The sequence below is a fragment of the Siniperca chuatsi genome, linkage group LG22 (assembly GCF_020085105.1).
Source record: "Siniperca chuatsi isolate FFG_IHB_CAS linkage group LG22, ASM2008510v1, whole genome shotgun sequence".
Classification (NCBI taxonomy): Eukaryota; Metazoa; Chordata; class Actinopteri; order Centrarchiformes; family Sinipercidae; genus Siniperca; species Siniperca chuatsi.
Window position 1 is genome coordinate 22772233 of NC_058063.1, and position 15545 is coordinate 22787777.

The following is a 15545-nucleotide window of genomic DNA, read 5'->3' on the forward strand; positions in this document are numbered from 1 at the left end:
AATTCAACCTGTATATAAGCATCAAATCAGTGACTCATTTTGGCACTTCTCAGCAGTAAAAAGCACAGGGTTTTGAAACTGCTTTCTTGAAACAGTGTTGAACATTAACTTGTACACATTTGTATTTGTGTGATGTAATTCATGACTTTTATTTTACCATACTGGAATCAATACCTACCTACTACAATACCCATGAGTCTCAGCTGCTGTTGCTATGGAGAAGAGGCCAATAAGAGGTGCGAATCAGAGCAGTAGCAAATTCAGACTGCTTCATTGTTGCAGTTGAACAAAACATGTCGCCATACTTGCTCCGTTCATACAAAATTGACCCAGAATCTGAAAGTGAACTGATTTACAAAGTGCAATCTTGAGCTTCAGATCACTGATTGGATGTTTCTTGCAGAAATGCACCTTGGGAGTCAGAGTTGTCTTCCATTATTATGTTATGTATTTTTTTACTTACATTTTTTTTTCTTCAAAACATCTTTTGTACAGATGAGTCACCTAACATTGTCAGTGAAAAAATTTACTGAAATGTGTCCTCTACTTGTTTTCCGAGTTACACAAAAGTCAGATATCAATATAAGTTTCAGCTCTGTGCGTCCAGTACATGGGTACAAGATGTGTTTAGCCTAGCTTAGCACAAGACCGGAAGCTGTGGTAAACAGCGTTGCTCAGTCAAAGTTAGGCTAGCTTGCTTGTTAACTCAAAGCATTTTAGCTTCTCAAATAGCAAGATACAACAATAACAGCTAACCTAGAGCCTGAAGGTTTCACTAACAAGATGAAACTACACTGATGCTAAAAACATGACTAACAACTTTCATTTTTTTGGATTGATAGCCGGGGCATGTTTATGATATACAACATGCTTTAACTTATACTAATTATAGGATGCTAGCTTCACCAACAATCAGACATTATTAACCACACTGCACATGCACTAAGACAAAGTTAAATTTTGCTACATTTAACAAATTTTTGTGCCTTATTTTAGGAGTTACTGTAGTTTGAGTTGGAGAAATTGTTCTTGAAGTGTATTTAAAGTTTAATGCACTTTAACATGTCAGAACACAGTGTGTATGTGTCTGTCAACACTGACAAGACAAGTTAATGATTGACATCATCAGCGAATATAGGAGACATGTCATCAGACATCATCAGTCTGTCAGTCAAATTATTCCTTTATATAAACTCTTAGTCTTATTGCTTCAGGAAAAAGTTTGTTTTCAGTATTTGTCTCTCAGAGGACAATAAGGATATTTTCGGGCAGTTGGAGAACTTTGGAGGAAACCAGTCTGTTAATGTTTGTGTTTGCCAGGATGACATCTGCCGGAGTTTCTCTTCTCTTGCTGTTTTTTCTCATCTCTCACTCTGTCATGGTAAGTTATCTATGTTAGTATACTGTACAGGCATTCAAAGCATTTAAATACTTATTACCACTATTCTTCCGTATATGTGGGACTTAAGCCAGATTTATGCAAGCAAGCTGTACAGTATTGTGACATGATTTCTGATGGAAAAAAAACCCCAAACAAACCCATTATAATATAATGCAACCCAGTTCAACTACACTACAACTACATCTTTAAAAATGGCCATAGTGATGAATTAACACCTGTGACACAGTGTCAAACAATTTAATTGTTGAATTAATGGAACTGATTTGATTAAATTACACTGCACTATACATGTGTTTGTGTCAGTGTTCACTCTTAAGTGTTATTATACATTGTAGTATATACTATAGAGTAGCAAAGTATATTATAGTGCTTTACACCAAATTACAAAGCATTGTATGGAGGCTCTAATAAGCCAAACCTATTTTTTTCTGTATTCTTTGAATTAATTCATAAATGTGACAAAATGACAAAATAATCTCAACTCAGAGGTCCACTATCTCATGATCTTTGTCCGTTAATGGAGACAAGAGACAGTTAAAGTTGCAAAAATAAAAAGTATGGAGTGGAGTGCAAAAAGATATATAATGCTTTATACTTTTCCCATAACCTCCAGTCACTTGGTTAAAAATGTGAAACACTTTTTATAGTTGAATTATTAAATGTATGCTAAAATAAATAAAGGAAAACTAAAGAGTTGACAAATAAAATGAGTTTGTAATCTATAAACAGAGAAGTAGAATAAATGTATGTTGTTTCTTACCAAGTGATTGGAGGTTAAGGGAAAGTAGAAAGCTTTAAATTCATTTTTACACCCCATTTTGATTATATAACAGTATTATTTATTGATGTATTCTGCTATGTTTTTGACTCGTCTGATAATCTTTTACTGCCTTTTGTCAGTTTTGGGGCTCCATGGTCATGAGAGTGAACTTCCATACAATTCATAAATAAATGACTGAGTTTGAAGGCTTTCTAAGACAGTGAAAAAAGTGCAAGCTTTTCTTAATATCACAAAACTCCTGCCAACTTCTCCTGCCAAGGTTTCTCAAAAATGTCACAAAATACAAAATACTGAACTTTCCTCCGCTTTGTAAGATTGTTTGTTTGTTTATTTATTCTCTTAATGTAGCATAATTCTTATCTATTGGACTGAAATTCTCCTGTAATCTACTTCCTCCTTGCAGCGCTCTACACAAAGCTCCACCCCAAAGACAGACGAGTTTCTGGGACCAATCGAGTGTCTTGAAAGGAAGTAAGTGCTCTGCTCACTGATTGGCTGGACATGTTTTATTTATCAGATACAATGTTAATTTAATCTATGTCTTTGTTTCTTAGTTTTACTCGTGAATCATGTGACCTGGTGTTTTGTCCTCCGTGGCAGTATTGCGTTGACGGAGGTTGCTCTTGTAAACCGGCCTACCTGTGTCCCACAGAGGGCGTGGCCTATGTTTGTGGGCACGGCAACAAGCAGCTCCGCTCCTATTGCCAGGTAACTACATGTACTGTGGCCACTGAGCACTGACACAGCCAGCCTCTGCCTGAGTTTTCTCATTGCAGCCGTTCTTACCAAGGACTGAACATTGAACACCCGTTATACACAAAAGAAATCCAGATGTCCCCATTTTTAGTCCCGCCTAAAAGGTTCTGACTGGTTTGATTGTTTTTCCATCCAGGGAAACTGGAGTTGTGGGCAGCAATTCAGAAGTCTGGAAACAGGCTACTGTTGCCTTAAATGCTTAAGGCCTTAAAGTATCTGTTTCTCCTGATGTCTGATTTCCACATTTTACCTCTCTGCATTAAATATCTACACTAACACTTCTTCCAGACCACACTGCCTCATGTTCCAGTTAAGCAAATGGACAAACCAAAGTAAGGCTCTTCTACCAGCTATAGTCTGAAACAGAAATTAAGCTAAACCTCTCATAATTACATGTCATCATCTGCATATTGGGAACTACATTTACACTGTAAAAAGACTAAAAGCTGTTGTGCACTGGGTTCGAACCAAAGCAAAAACTGAGTGTGGATACATTTCAAACAGGAACGATACGCTCCAAGTTTGTGTACTTCTTTATGTACTATTTCTTTTCGTGCATCTAGTCAGCAATGGAGTCTCAAAGCTCTGGCAGTGATGATGATATTTTGCTTTTCATGCTTCTTAACAAAAGAAAGAAGACATTTTCTTGGCGAAGCAAAGTGGGTAGTGAGTTTCACGGACTGGCAGTTTGAAGAAGGATTGTGATTTTATTTGTTTACAGGGTCACTAAACCTTTGTTGAGCAAAAAGAGGACTCTTTCCTGTTCCTGTCAGTCACCTGTATCCGATGGATAAAGATGACCTGAGCCTGCGGTAATGACTCAGATCATTCACTAAATAAGATGTAGACCAGAAGGTTGAGAAACGATGACAAACTCAAGCCTTGTCCTCAAGCTCATAACGTCATTAAACAGAGATGAATGTCTTTGGTAAAACGCTAATTTCTGACAGCAAAATTTTGGGGAAAAACAACATAACTCCAAAAGTGTTTCTCCTTTACACAAAATGATGTCCTTGGTGTGTAAGAAGTTATAGAAACACAAGGATTTGCTTGGTTTCATGTGAATATCGTGCATGTAAATTGGAACTTGGAATCTCTTAAGACAAAAGCTGAATAGCAACTATTAAGTACATGACAAAATACAGAAAACCATCCACCAGCAAATCATACTGAATGTTTGTGAACATAACACAGAAAAAATCATTCTCAGGGCTGCAAATCTTCCTATTTGTTTAAAGATTATTAATTTTTTAGGCGATGGCTATTTCCTGTCAGTCCAAGAGACCCCTCATGTCCCATTTTGGGGAAACCTGCACAGGTTTGTTCTCAAACATATCTTGTTTTCCGAATTTATACTTTCCTCATGGTGCCTCATAACATCTTCTACTGTTTGTATCACTGTTATATTTACTGTGACCTCCATCTTTCTTTCACTTCAGCTGATCAACCAAAGTTCAGAAGTTCAGTAGAGCAAGGCACAGCAGTGGTCAGGATCTTTGTTCCCGGCACTGGGAGCACTGGAGGAGGTGGGGAGGAGTTACTGGTGTGTCCGGAGCTGTGGGACATGGCTGCTGCTAACGTGGCCTGCAAGGAGGACGGACACCCACTGTGAGAGGAGATAAATTTAACACTTAATAATGCACAAAAACACTATATATACATATGCATTAATTGATTGACTGGTGTCCAAAATTGTAATCGAGACATGTCAAACACGGTATGCTCAGTAGTTTAACCACCGTTCTAAATCAGTGTGTAGTTTAATAAAACAATCTCAACTCGAGGTCTGCTTACTGTATCACATGGTTACATGTAGCAGCACAGTAGAAAACTCCAGAAAAGGCTAGTAAGTAGACCTTGAGTTGGGATTGCTTTGTCAAACTACAATTTTCAAGGTCAAGGATGAACCATCATACTTAACTTTAAACACAAAAGTATTTTAAACCAAAATAACAACATTTGTGCTTCATGCTACATTAACATTTAGCTTAACTTTATCTTTTGTGAAACTAACTTAATCACTATAAACTTTATACTACTGGATGATGATTCTTCTTTTCATGAGATGCCGACTTCGATATTCAATTTAGAAGACAGACAGGAAAGAGTCAAACTATACAATTGTGAAATGAAAGCTAGCCTGGAAGTGGGCCTGGATTTAGGGTCTCAACCGGGGGTAATGAAGAGCCAGGATTTCTACTTAACATAATTTAAGTGTTTTCAGAAATTAACCTTTTTTTGAGACAGACATAATCCAAATCAGATGTTCAAATAGCTCCAATATGGCCACCAGAATAGGAGATGCAAATAACCTGAAAACCAACTTTACTTCAGCCTGATAATCAGACTGAATTTCCGTTTTTACTTCATTCATCAAGTCTGATATGGTGTTCATGTTAGCCGATTTCTGTTTGGGTGGGGGGTTATTTTGTTTTGTTTTGCCCTAACTAATCAGTAATGACTGACATCCTGCCAACGTAATGTTCAGTCGACAAAGAAGCTGTTAAGCTGCTATGAGCAGTTAACATTTTTCACGTTGATCAAAGAAGTATGTCGATGTAAGAGATTTCTGTTGGTCAGCTTACAGCAGCCTGTACAGCTGCAACACTTTTTCATGGCGGTAGCTAGCCTGCTAGCTAGCTTTGTCTGAAGATGAAGTTCAATCCCGCCTACTAAGCTCTGATTGGTCGACAGTTTGTCCACCCAGCGGAAACAACTGTCTTTGAGCACAACACCAAACCTGTTTGAATCTCTACATTTTATCATTAGAGTAATAATTATATTGTGATACTACATTTGACCGTGTGTGTAATGTATGTGTGTGTGTGTGTGTGTGTGTGCAGTGGTGCCGCATCTACTGGTACCGTGTCATACGTTTCCCTGGCGAGCTACCATGGCGACCAGCAGTTGCCGGGCAAATGTGTGAGTGTCCGTTGCCAAGGTTATGAGAACTCACTGGCGGAATGTGTGATCTACGACAAGACCAGTATTGACAACAGGGATGTCGCTACGGCAACCTGTGTGCAGCCACCAGGTCGGCTACTACAAACTCTTTTCTACTCTTTTCTGTTTGATTCAACTCTGTCATCAGTAGTGATGTTTGTGTATGTGTGTTTCAGATGAGGAGTGTGACTTCAGGTGTGTGAACAGGAAGTGTGTGTCTCTCAGTCAGACATGTGACGGAGTCGACGACTGTGGCGACCGCAGTGACGAGATGTGCTGCAAGAGTAAGACAGAGATACACGTGATGCACATTTTAACCTCATTTAACCTCTTTCGGTTCGTTCACACATTGAGAGTCGTTGGGTCACATGAGTCAAGCAAGGAGGAAGAAGTATTTAAATAATTTACTTGTGTAAAAGTAGCAACACCACAGTATGAAAATACTCCAGCACAAGTAAAGGTCCTGCATTCAGAATATCCCTTACGTAAAAGTATAAGCAACAAAATGTACTTAAAGTATCAAAAGTAAAAGTCCTCATAATGCAAAGCGGCCACTCTCAGTGTTATACTATTATATTACTGGATCATTATTATTGATGTATTAATGTGGAAGTGGTACTTTAATGTTGTCGTTGGTCACAGTGGAGCTAATTTGAACTACTTCATATACTTTTATATTTAATCTGTAACAATGGATCATATTTTATAAACTGATCATATGGTTTGCGTGTAAAATCTCATCAAAGCAACTAGTAACCACAGCTCTTAAATAAATTTAGTTAAGTAAAAAGCACAATATTTCTCTCTGAAATGTAGTTAAGTTGAAATATAAAGTAGCATAAAATAAAAAACTCAAGTGAAGTACAAATACCTCCAAATTGTATTCGAGTTCATTTCTTGTTCAATGTGTAAATCATGGATCGTCTTATGAGAGTGGGATATGGTGCCACCAATCAGCCTTACTGCCAGATTGTCCCAGTGGCCACTCACGGTACTGCAGCGGAAGAAAACCCCATGTGACCCAAAAAGCATTTTCCCCATAAACCTCCGATACAAAAGGCGCGTCTACAAAACTTCTGACAGGACACCTGGAACTGCAAACAAGCTCAAATCAAAAACACATATGTCTCCTCTCACCTGTACAGCTGTTTATCCATCTAGATTGTTTTGGTGTGAGATGTCTGCGTTTTTTTAATATAATGGGACTATATGGCGCTCGGCTTGTGAAAAAACCATGACCCGGTTCTAATCCACAGATTTGTTGTGAGCAGCTCTTGCTTTTAGACGTGGTCAGACGACACTTTGTACAAACTAGATCATTTCCAGCATACGCCGGTTTTAACACGGCTGCCATGTGGCCTAATGACCCACACGGGATCTTTACGACTCTCAGTTTGTGAACAACCTTAGACGACCCTCGACTCCTCGCATGATACACAGACACACACACAAAGGTTTAACAACCATATATTCCATCTTTGATCGTGTGAATTACTGTGTGTGTCTTTATGTCAGAATGCAGGAACGGAGCTTTCCGCTGCAGCACAGGTGTGTGTTTGCATAAAGAAGCTGTCGGTGACGGACTGATCGACTGTCTGGATGGCGAGGACGAATCAAAGAAACACACAAGTACCGACCACAGTCACACACACACACACACACACTCAAAAAGGTATTTCAGGACACTTTCACACCTGTAGCTTGGTTCATTTGGTTCGGTTCATGTTCACACAGTGTTTCACAAACAAACTGACTGGTATCTCATATGTACGCGTTACCATGGTTACAAAATGATAAATATGGGCACGGATTTAAAAGCAACACTAAGAGTCTACAGCCATGCTAGCAGCTCTGTGAGGCAGAACTAAATGCTAAATGGTAATGTTTCGCATGTTCATCATTTTAGTTCAGTATGTTAGCATGCTAACATTTGCTAATTAGCAGTAAACACAAAGTATAGCTGAGGCTGATGGGAATGTCATCAGTCAGAGAAGAGTACGACTTCACTATCAGTGATTTGAAAACACTGTGAGAAGTGGCTGCTGGTTCGAACCGTAGACTGTTAGCGTGCATTCATACAGTTACTGCTCTTCTGCACTAGAGGGCAGTAATGAGCGACGAAGGAAAAACACATTTAGGATTTAAGTGCCAGGTATTTTCTTACAAATATATGTTTCTATTTCCGACAGAGCCACAGACGTCGCTCCCTCTTCTCACGAACACAGGTAACCACGGTAACCCACTCACTGCCATGTAACAACCAGCGCTTCTTGTTTCTATGGTAACATGGTTACTACTGTGGCGTCACTCACAGTCAGTAATGTCTTGTTGTTTTTGTGACGATGAAGTTGATGATACATATTTTTTTGTTGTTTCTTTTTTTCAGAGTACATCTCTCCTAAAAGTGGTATGTAGTTTAAATTACATTTAAATAATAATACTATGTTTAGTGGTAGTAACTACAGTATACCAGTAGTATAACACAATATAACGCAGTTGTGAGTAGAAATAAGTTTATTAAAGTATTTATTATTGTGGACGACAGTATAGTAAAACAGAGCTGCAATAATATGAAATATGTCTGCATAGGAGAATTCATAATTGTTATACTATTGTTATTGTTAATACTGTACATTAATTAACACTTGTATAAAATGTATCAGCTAGATTTATTAAATGTTGATATACTGCTTATAAATCAGAGGTTATCTGATACTGGGCCATGAGGAAATCATATCATTTGGCCCTAAAAAAAAAAGCAGAGTAGTAATTGTATAACATTAGCATTACTTCTGGTTGTCTGTTTTTTAAAAAAGGGGGATGGCAAATTGTGATTTCAGTTGGACCTTTAAATGTAAAAGTAATAGTTTCAATTATGTTTTTGTGTAGAAACAAAGGCCTCCAGAGTGCATCTGGAGTCCAAGTTGAACTGTGGGATTACTAAAACACCCAGAGTGAATGATGCTGACGATGAAGAGGAGGGAGGAAAAGGAGGCCGCTTCAAGAGAGTGGTGGGAGGACTGCCAACACAACCGGTCAGTTACACACAAAACTGTCTTCTAATCTGATTTCATTATCTTTATTACCCCATAAACCACATGCTAATGACTAAACCAGCAGAGAGCATGGTGGAGCTGCTGACATCTGGCCAATGAACTGTGTCTACAGTAAGTTTCTTTTCTGTGTGCAGACTCAGATCAAGTGGCAGGTTGTTATAGGGATGAACAGAAGGTTTCACTGTGGAGGAGCTTATATCGGAGGCTGCTGGGTAATCACTGCTGCTCACTGCATCGGGTAAGTGGTAGCCTATACTACTGTCAGTGACAACACTAGTAGTTGTAATTGTACACTTGACAGGAGAAAGTTGTAGTCGTAGAGGCAGACAGGCTTCTCCAGTGTGACGATTTGATGTTTTATATCACTGTAATCTGAATTTCTTTGGACGGTTTGTTGGACATTTAAACACATCACCTTGGATGTTTAGAGGACCAAATAATCAATCAGTTAGTCGGGAACATAATCGTCAGAATAATCGACAAATAAAAGAATTGTTAGTTGCAGCCCTAATTGGATTATGGTATTATTCTGTGATACCAGCAGCTGCATGACATGTGGCTTCTATCCTGGTATGACTACTATACATCCCTTATGAAATCTAGTTTAATTAAATAGAGATTATGTAACTTGTTTCCTCTTGCAAATTAACAGCTGACATGAATCTGTGTGCCAAATTCACCAAAGTTGAACTTGATGCGTAAGATTTATTTTGCCCCCAAGCGAGAGAATCCACTGATTGAAGCGATGGCGTTAAAATTAATTTATTTTACCGCAAAATTTCACAGTTTTAAATGTCGTGTGACCAGGCCTTATTATATGTTGACTAATCATGCTGTGTTTAAAGCAACTGACTCAAGAGAGTCTTGGGAAATAAAGGGATGTTATCCTACTTGCCTTTTACTCGTGGCCACAGTGGCCGCTGTTCAGCAAATGTCGCATAGTCTTGCTTTAGATAGCACCTTTCTCAATCCAAACTCACAATTATTTTTTCAAAAGAGTACATGTACACGCAAAATAAAAAGTGAGAAAAAAATAAAAGTAGTGGTAAAAATGAAAGAATAACTAAATAGCAATAAAAGTGACAGTGTCTTGGTAATAGTCATTGACAATAATAGGCTCTTGCCTCTCTCTCTCTTAGTGGTAGTAATAAGTCTCTCGTCCTTCTCTCTCTTCCAGGACAAACCCCTCTCTCTCGATCACCAAAGATGGAGTTTCTGGCCCAGACAGCCTAAAGTAATTATCTGTCTAATTCTCTATGTAGTGAACTCAAAAGTTTAGTTTTATCTTGATTTGTTGTCGTCTGTCTTTCTCTCTCACTGATTGTCATAGTCTCTCACCCGTTTCTCTCCTGCAGGCCAAACCTCGCTGCGTTGACTGTAAAGTTTTCTGTGTGGAACAGGTATAAATTTCAGGAAACAACAGAAACTGTTCCTGTTGAGGATGTCCTCGTCCACCCTAGGTATGCATACGTGTTTTTATGACCATTTATTACATTAGGTTAACTTAGTGCTGCTTGTATGGCATGCCAGGGTGGACTTGATAGGCGATCAACCTTAAAGTTATTAGTTGAAATTATATATTGGAGAAGGTTTAGCTTTTTTCTTAGGAAGGCTAATAAGTGGCTGCTTCTCTTCCCACAGGAATTTACAGCAGTTTGTATCAACACCAACAGAAAACAGTGTTTGAGGGGAAAAAGAAACCATTAAAAAAGGAAGCTGTTTCAGGGCAAAATATTAATTTATAAAGAAAACAATTTACTTTAGTGTTTTTGCATTTTATTATAATCCTGAATTAATATTGGATTATGTTGTAGAGAGAGCGAAGTTCTGATCTGAATTCAATGACAATAAATGTCACTTGGATCGATAGTGAAAGTGAAGGTGGTGAAGCTCTACTGGTTGTAAGGCTATGATAAGGATAGGTTTCTGTCAGTTATTAAAAGTGGCAAACAGATACATAAAGTAAAATGTCGTCAGCATACTGTGAATTTGAAATAAATAAATGATGCTCAAAAGTCTGATATCATGGCTCAAAAAACAACGCAAAAATTTAACGGAAAAGGGACACTCATCATGTCTGGTCTGGTCAGGTGTAACAGAACTGAATTTTGCAGCATTTATCACGGCAAATTTGTTATTTGCCCTTCATCATTAAAATAAATATTGCAAAGCATTATTTCAGGTAAAGATGAGAGCAATAATCTAAAACTTAAACGATGTAAATAATGAAATCACACTGGCACTAACCATCATGTCTAAATCACCCACTGCCTCAAATAAAGGTACAAACCCAACACCCATGAGAACGACATCGCCCTGGTGCGGCTGAAGAAATTCCCATTCTCAGAGGAATGTTTGAGTAACAACCCTGCAGTCAGCCCTGTCTGTGTTCCCTGGACAACCAGGCTCTTCCATCCCAACCACACCTGCACCATCTCTGGATGGGGACAAGATGCAGGTACAACAGCATGCCAGCGTGCTAATAATCTACTTCTAACTTGTCATTTCATTTCTCTAGTTAGTGGTTAGCCAAATGTGGCCTCTGCTGAATGTATGTAATAATGCTACGGTCACATGAGAGAGAGAAGGTTAGTTACAGAGTTTGTTAGTTAATTGGTAAGTTAAGTGGTCAAAATGGAGAACATAATGTGGCACATTCAAGAACATGAAGTCTTTCAGGCAGCTTTGTTTCAAGCTGAAATATAGTTTTGCTACTGATGCTCATCTACAGTATGTTCAGCGACAACATCAGTGCTGATTATGAATCAATAAATAACAATCTTAAAGGTTGAGTTAATGTTTGCTCACTGGCTGAGGTTGCGTGTTGTTTTAGATACCTGCCAGACATGAAATACGATGCAGGAAGGTCAGTTTCAGTAACCGATCCATGTGTTCGAAGGCTTTTCAGTGACCTACAATGATGGATTACTAGTCGATGAAAACATTTACCTCCGTTGATTAAACATGGCGGAACTGAAAAGACAGAAGATAACGAGTGAATCCTGAAAATTTCAGAATTTGAAGTTTGGCCAACCCTGGTTTAATCTTTCACTGCGTTGACTCAGCACCTGCCAGGTGGTTTTTGCCAGACGACCCTGCATTTTGTCCCCTGAGCCCTCTATGTGTGGCATCAAATAAATTCACATCCTTCAATATGACACAACATGTCAACTTAATTTTGTGTCTCAAAACCATATAGCCGCACAGGATTCTTGTCATTTTTACATGCTTGTAACTCACTAAAACAGCTCACTGCATGATGCAGCATAGAAACTGTTCAAGACAAGACTAATCAATTTACAGGTTAAAGAACATAGCTAAACCTGCATTCACACCAATAAACAATGCGTTAGCATGTCAACATAATCATAGTTTAGTTTATAATGTTGAGTTAACATGCTGTGTTAGCATTAATCTCAGTGTAAGCCAACAGCTGATGCTGATGGGAATTCAGACATTAGTTTTAGAAGTATCCTGTCATGAATTTACTGTAAATTCTCAGTGTCTGAGCCCTTTATTGACCTCAACTGCAGAGAGAACCACGCCTTTATCTGAAACCGGCTTACGTATATTAGAGTCAGGGTTTATTTCCAACTTCCTCTATTTGATACCGGTAAGTGTTTTTTGTTTAACATATTTTAGTAAGAAACCTCCATCTTATCTGCTTGTGTTTTAATTTGCTGTTGCAAACTCAACACTTCATCCATGTCTACCTGTTGTCATGATAAATGTCTGTTGTCCCTGTTGTTCTAAAGATAGAGTTCAGTGCATTATGCTGAATTTACCATGTGAGCCATTGTTGTACACATTATACACTGTTCTGATATCCTAACAATGGTACTGATGACTGATCTCTCTGTAGATAGTAGACTGTCTCGGGTCCTACAGTGGGCCAACGTGTCCCTCACTGAAGACTGTCAGAGAATCTACAATGACAGCTTTAAACCCGGCATGATCTGTGCAGGTAGGTGTGCTCGTATATCAGTGCCTTAGTGTTTATTTATGAAAAGTCTCCATGGAAGGTTTGTTTATGTGTTCAGGTGATCTGGATGGCAGTGTGGGCGCCTGTCAGGGGGATAATGGAGGTCCTCTGGTGTGTGAGGATGAACTTGGTGTTTCTTACCTGTGGGGGATTGTCAGCTGGGGGCAGGGATGTGGCCAGCCGGGATTTCCTGGAGTTTATACACAGGTAAAATATTTACCATCAAATTACTTGTTTCTCCTGAGGTTGAAATACAGGTAAAATGTATAATATGATGGTAGGATTTTAACCACTGGTGTCCGCTGAAGAGACTAGTTTGAAACCTGGATTTGTATTTACTATTCTCCTGCCATCTTATCTGTTACTGGAAGCTGAAAATTTGGGCAAGTCGTGGTGGAGCTGAAGAATGAGGAAGTAGTGACCATCATGTTCAAACATACACCTTAATATGTTACAGGAACAGCATCTTTTAAATCACCACCAAGGAGATCCATTCTATAAGCGCCAAGTATTTATCAAACTGTTTATATAATATAGAAATGTGGATTTGAAGTATTACGTAACTGGTGCTTTCCAGTATATCCATTATACCAGGTGTTCTTTGTCACCTGCGATTATTGTGTTTTAATTGTTCAGACTTTGGTTCAAACAACACATCTCGATATCTACTGGCCAGACTGATATGTGATGTGGAACAGATATTCATGGTCCAAACCAGAGGTGAAACCTTTGAGTTAGTTCCTCTTTCAGGTGAAAATATAACACGTTTCTGCTTCCCTTTTATTTTGGGCACTCCCTGAGCTGTCGTCCAGCTCCACCCTCAGGACAAAATGTCAGTTTAGCACCAAAATAACTCATAATCAAATGGGGAGACTATGATGAAATGTACAGATCTAAAATGTACAGATCTAAAATGGTGAACATGGTAAACATTATACCTACTCAACATCAGCATGTTAGCATTGTCATTGTGAGTATGTTAGCATTTTGATGTTAGCATTTAGCTCAAAGAACTGTTGAGCCTAAACACTGTCTCACAGAGCTGCTAGCATGGCTGTAGACTCTTAGTCTTGTTTCCAGTCAAACATTTTTGTATTATAGGGTGAAGTAGGTTCATAAAGAATGACAATACTCTTTATGTCTCTCTCTTCCAGGTTGCTCATTACTTTGAGTGGATCAGACTTCATACAGGCTGGCCTGCTGTGACTAAGTTCAACTCCTAATAACACACTCAAACAATGCACTACATAAGGATTACATTCATACTGTATTTTGCACGTGGGAGAAGTTCAGGGCTTTCTGGCAGAAAGGCTTTTCCCCCCAAAACCTAACCAAGTGGTTTTGGTGCCTAAACCTAACCAAGTAGTAAGGCTTTCTGGTAGAAAGCCTAGAGGGCAAACTTCTCCCATGGGTCTGTGTTTCACCTTAGCTGTGTACTGACAGACACTGTAATTCATAAAGTTATTAATTTTTTGTTGTAGAAAGTAAAAAAGCCATTTCCGTAATCTGTTGTGTGTAGCTTTATTAATGTACAGTAAAAAAATATTATGTAATTTGGTAAGTAATAAAATACTGTTGTTGCATGCTTGATTACTTAATTGGTTTGCATTATTGCTTCTCAGGAAGACTCCTTCCTGAGGGCGGGGCTTAAGTAACACAGAGTAGCTTAAATTTTTGAGTTCTCAGACCATTTTCACAATTGAGAATGACTTCCGGATGGGAGCCGAAACGTCTTGATTCTGAAAACAGTGTCCAGATGACTACGACTGAAACATTTTCTACGATTATTGCTACTGTTAGCATTGTTCATGTTAATTAATGTGCATTAAATAAACTAACTGTCACCAGTCAGTCTCTCCTTTGTCTTGACAATGTGGACGCACAAACACATATACACAGTCTGTACCTCGGATTGATTCATGTTATTGATCGTGTGTGTGTAGGCGTGTGTAGCGGGAGGGGTGGGTTATTTTTGTGGTTGTGTGTACATGTAAGAAAACCCAGACTCCGGTAACCCGAAACAACAATAATGGATTTCACCACAGAAACACAAATATGTTGGTTTCGACTGAAGACATCTTTAAGAACAGCTCACAAATATACAGTATAGTTTCATTTTTTGAAAAAGGTTCAGTAATTTCCTAAAACAGCTGATCACCCAGTGCAACAGTGTAGCTAACTGATGTGCGTTTAATAGTTTCTGGACCACAATGGAGCTCTGTGGCACAGAGGAAGAAGATATATCAGGCTTTGATACACACACAATACTTGTTAGTAGATACGTTCAGTGTTGGTTTGGATCTGCACATGAGATTTGTTGATGAGAAGAAAAATACAGAATATCACCAGACTGGTCGTTGCCTGGACGAACAGAGCTGAAGCATCAAAGTCTGGCTGTCGCACAGATAAGTACACAGTGATTTTGAAATGATCCTTTATTGATACAACGTTGAACATTAACTTATTTGTACTTCCATCCATTTATCCTGTTCAGGGTCACCTGTCCCAGCATGCATAGGGCGACATTTTGATTTGTCATAGTAAAAAAGCACAGGTGTTACTAATAACATTAATGATGGCTCCGCTCTATTAAAGTGTCCCCGTTAACCTTGACAGTGTGACAGT

The 15545-nt window shown here is 38.7% G+C and overlaps 1 protein-coding gene across 2 annotated transcripts; it reads left to right on the forward strand.

The window, feature by feature from the left end:
- The first annotated feature begins 1133 nt into the window (after positions 1-1133).
- On the forward strand, positions 1134-14767 carry LOC122870134 (complement factor I-like). Of its 2 annotated transcripts, XM_044183953.1 has the most exons (18): positions 1134-1381; positions 2587-2654; positions 2738-2891; positions 4194-4257; positions 4379-4547; positions 5783-5973; positions 6059-6166; positions 7398-7511; positions 8072-8107; positions 8269-8289; positions 8772-8917; positions 9073-9176; positions 10116-10172; positions 10294-10398; positions 11221-11396; positions 12801-12902; positions 12979-13127; positions 14075-14767. In XM_044183953.1, exons 1-18 carry the CDS (start codon positions 1304-1306, stop codon positions 14141-14143), a joined length of 1911 nt encoding a protein of 636 aa, XP_044039888.1. In that variant the 5' UTR covers positions 1134-1303; the 3' UTR covers positions 14144-14767. The 2 variants fall into 2 exon arrangements, with proteins under 2 accessions (XP_044039888.1, XP_044039889.1); XM_044183954.1 differs by lacking the exons at positions 1134-1381; positions 2587-2654 and adding an exon at positions 3661-3751 and having other exon boundaries at positions 2846-2891.
- Positions 14768-15545: the final 778 nt, after the last annotated feature.

Coding starts and splice junctions, on each gene's coding strand:
- LOC122870134 (XM_044183953.1), top strand. CDS start 1,304: ATGTTTGTGTTTGCCAGGATGACATCTGCCGGAGTTTCTCTTCTCTTG. Junction 5,974..6,058: donor AACCTGTGTGCAGCCACCAG/GTCGGCTACTAC, acceptor TGTGTGTTTCAG/ATGAGGAGTGTGACTTCAGG. Junction 7,512..8,071: donor CGAATCAAAGAAACACACAA/GTACCGACCACA, acceptor TATTTCCGACAG/AGCCACAGACGTCGCTCCCT.